This window comes from Dromiciops gliroides, chromosome 3 (assembly GCF_019393635.1).
Source record: "Dromiciops gliroides isolate mDroGli1 chromosome 3, mDroGli1.pri, whole genome shotgun sequence".
Classification (NCBI taxonomy): Eukaryota; Metazoa; Chordata; class Mammalia; order Microbiotheria; family Microbiotheriidae; genus Dromiciops; species Dromiciops gliroides.
The window spans coordinates 662,017,873-662,030,335 of record NC_057863.1 but is presented as its reverse complement, the minus strand read 5'-3'; the positions used below and the strand labels follow the sequence as shown (position 1 = coordinate 662,030,335).

Sequence of the window (12,463 nt, the reverse complement as noted above, 5' to 3'; positions counted from 1 at the left end):
GATAATTTGAAAATCATTGGACTAACTGAAAACCATGACCAAAACAAAAGCTTAGACACCATCCTCCAAGAGATTGTGAGAGAAAATTGCCCTGATATTCTAGAAGCAGAAGCTAAAATAGACATTGAAAGAATCCACTGATCACCTCCTGAAAGAGATCCCAAAAGGAAAACCTCCAGGAATATTATAGCCAAATTCCAGAACTCCCAGGTGTTAAGGGTTAAAATTCTAGCTAGTCTGTCTAAAATATTTAATGAGTGGTCGCCAATAAATTATAAGCTTTAGCAAGAGTTAGACTTTTAAGCATTTATTAAGGAGAATAAGAATTTGGTAAAGAGAGAGAGAAAGGTCTAGATTCCTATCTATTAAAGGGAGAGCGCATTTCTAGCTCCCTTCTCCGCCAGAGTCCAGAGGAAAGAGCCCCGAGACTCCGCGCCAGTCTCTTCCTTCCTCCTCCCACTAGTCCGCGTCACTTCCTGATACCAAAGACAAGACTCCTGGTCTTGCCCTCAAAGACCTTCGCTTCATGGGCAGAACTCTTCTACAGTTAGTATCCAGCAGGTGGCGTTATTCCAATCGTTACAGTCCCCCCTGTTGTTCCTCAAGAAGCAAAATGTTTCCTTGACGGAACAGTAAAAAGAATATAATAACTATTGATAACTAATAATATGTGAACAACAATATAGAAAAGGAAGAGAGGAAAGTTTTGTCCAGAGGGGCGATTTTTTTTTTTTGTCCTCATGAACTGACGCTTTGACATTAGTCTTGCAAAGGGAGGGCCTCTGCAGAGAATACATATTACAGATGGTGTATATTATAACAGAAAGAGAAAAAAAAAAAACAAAAACAAAAACAACAAATCAAAACTGTTCATTTAAAGTCTCTGAAAGTCTTTTCTTAGATGTCCTGTAGGTGTAGTCGTGGAATGGAAGTCTTTTCAGGGGTTGATGTGTGGATACTGGTAATCAGCCAGGAAATTTCCTACAAAATTGAGCTTAACACAACTTTAAAATAGCTTTGTCAATAATCAAATCAAACAATGAAAGTTCTCAAAAACATGTCTAAGGGGCGGCTAGGTGGCGCAGTGGATAAAGCACCGGCCCTGGATTCAGGAGTACCTGAGTTCAAATCCGGCCTCAGACACTTGACACTTACTAGCTGTGTGACCCTGGGCAAGTCACTTAACCCCCATTATCCCGTTAAAAAAAAAAAAAAAAAAAAATTAAAAATTAAATTAAAAAAAAATCTGTTAAGGGTTAAAATTCTAGCTAGTCTGTCTAAAATATTTAATGAGTGGTCGCCAATAAATTATAAGCTTTAGCAAGAGTTAGACTTTTAAGCATTTATTAAGGAGAATAAGAATTTGGTAAAGAGAGAGAGAAAGGTCTAGATTCCTATCTATTAAAGGGAGAGCGCATTTCTAGCTCCCTTCTCCGCCAGAGTCCAGAGGAAAGAGCCCCGAGACTCCGCGCCAGTCTCTTCCTTCCTCCTCCCACTAGTCCGCGTCACTTCCTGATACCAAAGACAAGACTCCTGGTCTTGCCCTCAAAGACCTTCGCTTCATGGGCAGAACTCTTCTACAGTTAGTATCCAGCAGGTGGCGTTATTCCAATCGTTACACAGGTGAAGGAGAAAATACTGCAAGCAGCTAGAAAAAAGGAATTCAAATACTGTGGAGCTCCAAAAAGGATAAAGCAAGATCTAGCAGCCTCTACATTAAAGGACTGGAGGGCATGGAATATGATATTCCAGAGGGCAAAGGAACTGGGACTACAGCCAAGAATCCTGCACCCAGCAAAATGGTGTATAATCTTTCAGAGGAAAAAATGCGATTTCAATGAAAAAGAAGACTTTCAGGCATTTGTGATGAAAAGACCTGAACTGAATAGAAAATCTGGCTTTCAAATACAAGACATTGGAGAAGCATTAAAAGGTAAACTGGAAAAAGAAATCATGAGGGATATTAAAAGATGAAAATGTTTACATTCCTGCATGGGAAAATAATACTTTGAACTCCTAAGAATTTTCTCAGTAAGGACTTCACAGAGGGCACAGGTCTGAACTGAATTTGAAGGTATGATATCTGCAAAGCATTAATGTTTTGTTCTTTCTGGGGCAAACAGGGTGGGGTGTCTTATGTCTAGAGCTGGATTTGGGCTCAGGGCCTCCTGGGTCCAGGGCTGGTGCTTTGTCCACTGTGCCACCTATCTAACCCATGATGACTTCTTTAAAATAGGGTTGAGGGGTAGGAAGAATAGACTGGGGGAGGGAGAAGGGGAGAGGTGGACTGGGGAGAGGTAGTTCACATGAAGGAAAGAAGAAAAAAGCTTATGGAGGGGAGGGGAAGAGGAGGAAGGAGTGGGGGAGTGAGGGAACCTTACTATCATCAGACTTGGCTCAAAGAGGGAATAACATATATATATACTCAAGTGGGTATGGTAATCTATTTTTACCCTGAGGGAAAGTGGGAGGAGAGGGAGAAGGGGGGAGAAGAGGGGAAGAAGGGAAGGGCAGATTGGAGAAAGTAGTAAAAAGTAAAGCACTTTCAGAACAAACCAGTTACACTGGCAAGCAAGCCTTGAGAAAAAAATGGAGTAATAGGGGACCCAGAGAGCCTTGCCTGACCTTTCTAAAGGCAAGCTCAGAGTCAGGAGAATTTCAGAGGAAATAAAGTTGGACCTTGGACTGTGAATACAGACAATAGGAGTTAAATCCACACCTACCTGAAAAGCCTTGCCCCCCCCCCCCAGGTCTGTCCTCTGGGCTATGCAATCAGCATATACTGCTCCCCACCACTCACAAGTCCAATGAACCAATAGATCTGGATGATGCTCGCCAATTAGTTTGAAGCTGTGTGTAAGGGTCACCTCTCCCCCTGACCTCAAGGAGCTTACTCTCCCGGACTCTCTCTCTCTTGGCCTTGGGACTCTGAAGGAGCAGCCACATGGCCCATTATCACTCCCCCCTCTGAATTTTTGGGGCCATGTGCTCCATCTTTACCAATACTTAATATGCTTTAATAAATGCTTACTGCCCAAAACAGGTGCAATAGCCTCTAATTGCTAAGTACCAATATATTAGAAACCGCAGCTAAATTTCGCTACAACTTGGGACAGAAAGAGGTCACTGCCATATAATTTTTTTTTATTTTTGTTTTTCTGTTTTTGCAGGGCAGTGGGGGTTAAGTGACTTGCCCAGGGTCACACAGCTAGTAAGTGTTAAGTGTCTGAGGCAGGATTCGAACTCAGGCCCTCCTGAATCCAGGGCCGGTGCTCTATCCACTGCACCACCTAGCTGCCCCCATATAATATCAAATGCCACAAAGGAAACTGAAAGGCCAAGCAGTTTGACTTGCTCCCCTGTATGAGGAAATTGGGGATCTAAGGTTCAGTCACTTGCACAGGATCCCACTGCTGAAATGTGTCTAAAAACCAATTCCAAGTAAGACCTTGCTGCCCACAAGTCCAGCACTCCCTTCAGCACAACACTTGGGAGACCTCTTGTGATAACAGCCCTCATACACCTGCTTTTGTCACTCACCTGGACAGGAATTCCTTGGACCTTTGTGTTCTACCATCCCTGGTGATTCCCCTCCCTGGAAAGGAGAGCTCAAATCTTCTCTAGAAACTGGAATTCCTAGGAATATAGAATAAGGAAGGGATGAGAATGGAGAGAAATGTACACTTTAGTCCTCCTTAGGGAATGAAGACATGCAAGCAAAGAGGACAGGATGGTTCCCAGGAGGTCTCAAGAATAGTTGCCAAGGGATTGATTGCTGGGCTCTTTGGAGGCAGCCTGAGATCACACAGGCCATTTGGAATCACAAAACTTACCCTTTATTCACCTCTTTCCTAGAAGGATGGGAACACTGCCTAGCTTCAATTATCTAGAAATTGGAGGCTGTGGTAGTGCAGTGGTAACAGCCCAGGGCCTAGAGTCAGTAAGACCATTTCAAACCAGTGCCAGGCACATGGTAGATGTGTCCCCCTGGACAAGTTGTGTAACCTCTTTGCCTGTTACATCAACTATGAAAGGGGGATGATAATACTACCAAACTCATAGGGATGTCACAAAGATCAAATGACAATAAGGATAATACACTTTTTCCAGTGCTGGATACAAAGCAGGTATATATAAATGCTTATTCCATTCCCTTCCTTTCCCAACATCTGGACTGGAATTTGAGGGAACAAAGAAGGAAGAATCAGAATAAACTTGCCAGACCTGGCAGGATGAGGAGCAGGGAGCTACCATGTCAGTAGCTCACAGTCACCAGAGGCAAAGGTCCTTACCCACAGAGAGCAGGTTCTGGACATTCTCCAGCATGACCTCCTTGTGCAGCTCTCTCTGAGAATGGTCCAAGAGGCGCCACTCCTCCTGGGTGAAATCCACAGCCACATCCTTGAATGTCAGCAACTCCTAAGTCATCAAAAGTCACATGATTTAGAGCTGAAAAAGACTTCAGAAATCACCTAATCCAACCCTCATCAACTTAGAGGAAATATCTGAAGCACAGAAGGCATTTGCCCAAAACTTACATATTTTTGAGAGTCAGCAACAACACTTGAACCCATATCCAACAAGAGCCCAATGGAATATTGAGAAAAGCATTTTATATTGAAGTGAGAACCATGTTAGAATGATAAAAGTTGAATAAAGGTCTTATTATGAAATGTTTCTCCCCATAGGCTCAGGGAGAATTTCTGTGCTCTGTGAGTGAAGTATCAGAGTCCTTGAAGAAGAAAGCAAAGTAATATGAAATTCCTCCTTACCTGAAGGGATATGTTACATGTCATAAGGGATTCAGGAGGACCCAACTTCAAATCCAGCCTCAGATACTTGACACTTACTAGTTGTGTCACCCTGGTCAAGTCTCTTAACCCTCATTGCCCCCTCCAAAAAAGAAAAGTGAAAAAAAAAAAAAGAAAGAAAAATTGCTTATAATCTCACCTGAAGTAAGAGTTATGAGAACCTCTTTCTGGGAAAAGTGAAAAAATGTTATCTATTGTATGAATTGAGGTCTTGGTCTAACATCAGGTATGATGTGTCAGAGCCAAAATAAATTTTGTCTTTGCTTTACGATTGCTTTCACTGGTTAGTGGAATATATTCATTCATTTTAATATTTAGTTACATAAAAATAAGAGGAAGTATGATGGGGAAAGGAGAAATCATTCATTTACTTCAAAAATTACATTTTTCATATAATTTGTTATTGACTAGGGTTGGAGATCAAGCTTATAAGATATTGACAGTTTATTTATGAAAAAGAAATGATCACAACTTAGCCCTAACACTTTAGAACATTGGGCAGCAAGCATCAGGACAAACAATTAAGAAGCAGACTGATGAATAACAGACAAGAGAGCAGCTACATCTGCAAATCCTTAGGTACTTGGGAAGCTCAGCTATTTTTCCAATCTGCTACATGCAGACCCTGAGCTTGGCCAATGCACTTGGTTTTTGAACCTCTTCCATTTCAAGCAGAATGATAGATATAATCCGCTTTTTTAGAGGTTCCATTATTCTGGAGCAAATCTTTTTCTTTCTTGTGAAATTATGTTCATTAAAATAATATATTTATTTTATTTTATTTTTTCAATTTTATTTATTGTTTAATAATAAAAATGTTTATTTAAAGTTGAGTTGCCAATTCTCTTTTCCTCCCTCCCTCCCTGAGGCAACAAGCCATCAGATAACAGATATACTTGCACAATCATGCAAACCACTGTCAGATTAGTCATTTTGTATCAGAAACCTTGAATAAAAGAAAAATGAAAGAAAGTTAAAAGTAGGTTCCTCAAGTCTGTGCTCAATCAACATGATTCAATCAGCTTCTTTGGAGGTGGATTGTATAATTTATCACCCATCCCTCTGGGATAGTTGTGGATCATTGTATGGAGCAATTCCTTTTCACAAAGATGAAAATATCTTAGCTCTTTTGCCATTTTAATTTTTTCCTCAAAAGATGTGATTTGTCAAATTTATGCAAATTTGATTTTTATTTCCTTCAACTGTTTTAGCTGCAACATGAGGATACTAAGAGGTCCTTCCTGCCAGGGTTCTTCTGAGGATCAAATGAGACGTTCTTTGTAAAGAACTTCATACCACGCCTGGCACATGGTAAACTAGGGCAATGTTGCTCCTCATCCTTTCTCTCCCTCCCACAGCCTCCTCAGTGATTGTTCTGCCTCTTGACTCTCAGCATTCTGGGCCGTCCTCTTCAGTGCTGCCAAACTTCTTTTCCTTAGCAGGGATCTGATCATGTAACTCTGCTACTCAAGACAATTCCAGTGGCCTTTGGGATCATATAGCAACCACTCCCTTTAGTTTCTTATTTTTTTTAATAGAATTTTATTTTCCAAAATATATGTAAAAACAAATTTTAACATCAATTTTTTAAAAAAATTGTTCCAACTTCTCTTCCTCCTCCATTCCCACCCCCCACCCACTAGAACTCAAGCATTTCAAAATAAATTATACATGAGCAGTCATGGAAAACATTCCCACATTAGCTAGGTTGTGAGAAAAAAACAGTCAAAAAACTCCCAAAACTTCAGACTGAGGAATTGTCAAAGAGAAAAAAAATTTTTTTTTTAAAATGTATTTCCAGGGGCAGCTAGGTGGCACAGTGGACAGAGCACTGGCCCTGGAACCAGGAGCACCCGAGCCCAACTCCAGCCCCAGACACCCAACACCCACCAGCCACCAGCCGCATGACCCCAGGTAAGCCACCCAACCCCAATTGCCTCACCAAAAAAGAAAAGAAAAAAAATGTGTTTCCATCTATTTTCAGGTACTATCACTTCTTTCTCTGTAGATGGGTTGCCATTTTCATAAGTCCTTCAGGGTTATATTGGATCATTGCCTTGCTGAAAATAACCACATGCTTCCCAGCAGATCATTTTACACTATTGCTGTTATTTTGTATACAGTGCATTTCACTCTGCTTCAGTTCATGTAGGTCTTTCCAGGTTTTTCTAATAGTATCCTGTTCATCATAACCTGCATTTAGTACCTTAAACTTGACAAAGAATTTTCTTCATATTAGCCCAGCAAAGTCATCATAACTATTTCCCTCCATCCTATTCCCTTCCCATGATATTTACTCTATTTTCTATCTTCTTTTAAACTATTCCTCCTCAAAAGTATTTTACTTCTGACTGTCCCCATCCCTACTCTGCACTCCCTTTTTTTTCATCCTTCCTTCCTTATCCTCTTCCCCTCATACTTTCCTATAAGGTTAAATATATTACTCCTCCCAACTGGGTGTGAATGTTATTCCCTCCATGAGCCAACTCCGATGAGTTTAAGGTCTTTGAGCTAATTCTATGTTCCAAATTTTCTTCCTCCCTCTCTCCTCAACCCTCCCTATGAAATCAAGCAATTCAATATTTCATACTTGTGCCGTTATGCAGAACATCTTCACCTTCCTTGAAAGTATTTTGCTTTTTACTACTCCCTTTAGTTTCAATGCACATGCAACCTGGTCCCAACCTCTCTTTCAGCCTCAAAAGACACTCACTACTCACCCTCTTGACATCCTAATCCAGACACATTGGTCTTCTCTCTTTCTGGGCTCTGCTCTTTCTCCTTGCCTTTCTGCCTCTTTTACTCCATGTTGCAGTCCCTTTGTCCCTTGAAAACACATTTTCTACATAAAGCCTTGCCTGATATCTTCAACGACTGGGAGCCTCTCCATCAAATTACTTTCTATCGAGTACCATTGTATTTATCTGAATTTATCCAATCCTATTGATGCTGTACCTGTTTTTGTCAGTACTTCTTGTCTGTTCTATGAGAATTTAAGCTCATTGGAGTGGGCATCATTCCATTAATTGCAGCTATCTCTCTCATAAGCAGTACAGTGCCTATTGTCCTTTGTTCTCAAAGAGGGCCAAACGGACATCACTATTACAATCATGCTACAGTGTCTGACTGGCTGATCAGACCAGTATATGCTCAGAATGCTCTACCACAGGTCCAGACCTTCAATTTGGTATTCTGCCTAATACTTCTTGTCCCCCATAATTTTCTTCCAACCCTCCAAAATACTGAAGTAGCTCTGGCAATGCATGATTCAACTACGTAATCAATGTGGACATCACTGAAAATTAGACTGCCAACAGAAGTGAACATATCTACAGTATTTAAATTTTCTCCACTTGCTGAAATGATGGTTCCAGCTATGTGTGGGGTGGTGCTGGCTGATGGAGCACCTGGGTTTTCTTAGTGTTAATTGTTAGGCCAAAATAAGCAACAGAGAATTGACCCCTATTTTGTGACATATCAACTTCAGAGAGTGCAATAAATGCATAGTCATCAGTAAACAAACAAAAAATTATTCCCTAAATGTTCCCTCTACTTTTCTCTTGTCCTGTAGTTTTTTCAAGTTGAATAATTTACACAATTCAATAAGTGACATTGGTTCTCTGTTTTACCTCATTCAAAGCATCTGACTGGGAAAGGGCAGGAGTCCATGATCTAGAACCCAGACAAGCATGACCTCATGGAATAGATGTTCAATGCTGATGAAGTTCTACAAGCAACCAAATTTTGACATAATTTTCCATAACTCCTCACAACTGACAGTATCAAAGGACTTAGTGATGAACATTGTGTACAGACCTTTTTGTGTTCACTCACCACACCTGGGACATCTGGTAGTTTCTTGTGCCACCAGAAAACTGAGAGAGGAGAGAGAGCAGAGAGAGCGGGAGAGAGAGAGCATTCCAGAAGCAACTCAGCCTCCCCCCAGGGAGGGTTCAATTTGCTCCCCCAAAAGGGGAGGTCCTTCATAAACTGCCTATGGAGAGGTTTCTCCTTCTGACCTCAGTAGCATATGTGACTTCAGGGTGGGCCAGGTGTGGCCCCTCCCAAATGAGTCAGCTAAATTCCAATAATTTTTACCACACTTTTCCTATGTCTCTGCCCCAATTCAATCTTACCTAAAACTTTTTTGTAAGCCTGTCTATGATACCAAGACCTAACCCATCCTACCCAAAGGATAGGTCATGTAACTCAGGAGGGAAGACTGCCTCTCCATCATCTGTGGAACTCTGAGACACACATGTCCATCATTCACTCAGGGAGGGTGTCACTATCCAGAGAGAATAGATAAATCTGAGTTTACTCTCTGACTGTAACTTGTGCTCCCTTATTCTGGCTATCCCCAGGAAGGATGCTGACAAATGTCCCAACAGGATCATGGGAGATAATGTTTATATGGCTCCTAGCACACAGATAACCCTGTCCAGTCTTCTTGCACCTCAGTCCTCTTCTCTCTGACCTGGGGATACGGGCCTCCTGGACAATCTTGACCAAGACCCTCCATCACCTGATCTGTGCCTTTCCAATGGCTGTCTCTCATGCTTGCACTGACCTCCTTGCTCACCTGGGCATCCTAGTGTTGTAGGAGCAGGGACCCAACACCCCAAGGAATCATTAAACTTTGCCAAGGGAAAAGCAGCTCCACCTCCCATCTCAAGAATATGGTGTGGCTGAGTAAAAAGACCCTGGTCTGCAAGGAACAAAGATGACATACTGATGAGGGTGGGTGCTATTCCTCCCCAGGCACTCCTTACCAGTTGTTTCCCTGCCAGTGGTCTTGTCCCTCCTAACTGCTTTGCACGCAGCTTTTGTTTGTAAACATAGAAAGGACCAGGTCTTCTCTTACCCACGGAGACAGGTTTTCTACAGTGATTCTGTCTCCTGTTCATATATCCCTCTCTCCTAATAAATTACTTTTCATTTTACAAGATTTGTGATGAGCCTCCAATTCATGTGTGAGCTTGCCTCCTGATCCAGGTCACAAGTCTCCCAACATTATGGTGCTGAAACCCAGCAAAAGTCATTAGGCAGGTAAAATGGTGGGGTGCTCATGTGGCTCTTGGATTTCCCAGGTGGGGTGTACACTCTGCTTTCTCCTATAAGGATCCAAAGTTTCAGTGGGTGGCCCTACTGAATGAGGTATGAATAGCCAGCCAAGCTACTTCTAGATTCTTTTATTTACAGTCACAGGACATCCAGACTTGAGAAATGCTCAAGTTTTTGTAAACACCCACTTGGGGGCAGGTTTGGCATCTGTGCCTGAGGTCTAGCCCAGCCAACCATGATAAGGGACAAGGAGAAAGCATTCCCTGTGGCCCTCCCTGCTCAGGTGTATCCTTAAAAAATAGGGGAAAAATGGGATTTAGGTGCAAAGAAGTGAATGATTTTCCATTGTAACACAAGATTTGTCATGACCTAGCCCCTAGATGCAGGTCACAAGGCCCCCAACACTGGCTTCCTTCACATCTCAACAAAATCCTCACCTTCTGAAAATGAGCTTTTCCTGGTCCCCGACACTACTTGGGCCTTCCCTCTGAGGGGGCCTCCCATTCATACTGTAGAGACCTTGTGTGGACCCAGCTGCTGCCATGTTATCTCCCAAGGAGACTCTGAGCCCCTTGAGGGCAGGGATTGTTATTGTTTAACCCTTCCTTTGCATCCCCTGTAGGTTGGCACAGTGCTTGGCACAGAGGAGCCACTGTCTAAATGCTCATTGACTTGACCTAAGAAATGACAAATGAGAGGGATTGAGAGACCAGGGAAGGGGCGGCTAGGTGGTGCAGTGGATAGAGCACCGGCCCTGGAGTCAGGAGTACCTGAGTTCAAATCCGGCCTCAGACACTTAATACTTAGCTGTGTGACCCTGGGCAAGTCACTTAACCCCAATTGCCTCACTAAAAAAAAAAAAAAAAAGAGAGAGAGAGACCAGGGAAGACTGGGGTGGCCTGAGGGAGAAGGAAATGAGCAGAACCAGGAGGACAATGTCTGCTCTGCTGACAGCCCTGCAGAGGACAATGTACATGTAACAGGATAAAGCTTCCTTGGCTCTGCTAGATTCCACCTTTGCTGATGCTGGTCAGGTCTGTGGATGGGCTGCACTCACCTGGGATGAGGGTCTCTGGGTCCCTGGGGCCATCCTCTGGTTCTGGGCTCTCTTCTTGGAATAAGCTTTGGTTGTGTGCAAAGTGGCCTGGGGAGGGAGAAGGGTCTCAGAGTGGGAGAGACATTGTCTTTGTGTTTTCCTCCTAGCATGGACACTGACCTACCTGGAATTACAGAGCTTGAAGTCTCAGAGCACTTGAAAATGTCCTGCCCTCAGGGGAGAGACTCTAACCAGAACAGGAGGATAGCAGGGAGGGTCAGGCTTGGAAGTGACCTTGGCCTGAACAGGAAGAGGACTTGCCACCCTCTCTAATTCCTTGTCTTTGGCCTCCTGCCCCTCCCCCATCTTCCTGCAGAGACCCAGGAGGAAGAAGGGACTGGGGACCCCAGACCCAGAGCCCTACCTCCATCTGATACTATGGGTGAGATATGTAGGTCAGTCAACTCTGACCTCGTGGTAAAACTGGGCATGGCATCCTAGGTCTTTTGGGATGGGACAGGCTTCCTTTATAAGTAGCAAGAGACACCCCCAGAGCCAGGATTGGAGGGGGGCTTGCTCCTGGCCAGCCAAGAGGACACTGACCAAGAGGTCACAATGTGAGAGATAGGGGGCGTGGTGGATAGAGCACTGACCCTCCTCACTTAAATCTAATTCAGTGCAAGTCATGACATGTGTCATGATCCTCTTTGAGAGGAAGGACAAACAACAAACAGACAACAACACGGTGGGAAGATGAGGCCCCATGGAAAGGACAACCATCAGAAGCAGGATGTGGAGAGGGGCCCTTGTTCTGACCTACCTGGCACCTGCTTGTGCAGAACTGGCTCCCAGAAGACAGAGAGATCTCAGGTCCAGGGAAGGCAGAGAGATCTCCCCTCTGAGGGAAGAAGAGACCTCAGCTTGAAATGAAGGAAGAGAAATCTCAGATCTAAGGGCTTCTGCCTCCAGCCATGCTGTTCTGGGTAAGGCCTCCTATTCCCAAGGGTCAAGCTGGGCAGGCCCAGCCCTCCATCTCCTGGAATGACCTCTTTCCTCCCCTTCCCACCTCCCAGGCTTCCAAACTTCACCCCAGGAAGAGAATTCCCCCAAGGCCACCCCCTACCTGGAGGCTCAGTTCTGAGGCCTCTCCTCCCCCATTGCTCTACCACCTCTGCCCCCTCCCTTACCTGCTCTGGGACTCCAACCCTCCTCAGCAGAAACTCCTGCCCTGCCAGCTCCTCCCCCACCACACCCATCTTCTGACCCCATTTGGGAGTTTCTTAGCAAAGGTACTAGGCTGTTTTGCCATTTCCTTCTCCAGTTTGTTTTACATTTGAGGAAACTGAGGCAGACAGGGTTAAGTGACTTGCTTAGGATCACACAGCTAGTAAGTGTCTGAGGTCACATTTGAACTCAGGAAGATGAGTCTCACACACTAGGACTGGTCCTCCATCTACCTTGCCACCATCTAGCTGCCTCTCTGAAGGGAAGACCCGAGTTCAAATTCCACCAAGACCTTGTTATATTCATGCTGGGGAGGTTACTTGACAGT

At 43.7% G+C, this 12,463-nt stretch overlaps 1 protein-coding gene across 1 annotated transcript in view; it reads right to left on the bottom strand.

Moving 5' to 3' along the window:
• The window catches only part of LOC122748411 (zinc finger protein 420-like), a 29,455-nt gene extending 17,288 nt beyond the window's left edge, over positions 1–12,167 (bottom strand). The window contains exons 1-4 of the mRNA XM_043994050.1: positions 12,099–12,167; positions 10,933–11,019; positions 9,289–9,402; positions 4,293–4,419 (exon numbers count right to left, since the gene is read on the bottom strand). Of these exons, the coding sequence (XP_043849985.1) occupies positions 4,293–4,419; positions 9,289–9,402; positions 10,933–11,019; positions 12,099–12,167 (397 nt within the window). The remainder of the gene's footprint in view (positions 1–4,292; positions 4,420–9,288; positions 9,403–10,932; positions 11,020–12,098) is intronic.
• Positions 12,168–12,463: the final 296 nt, after the last annotated feature.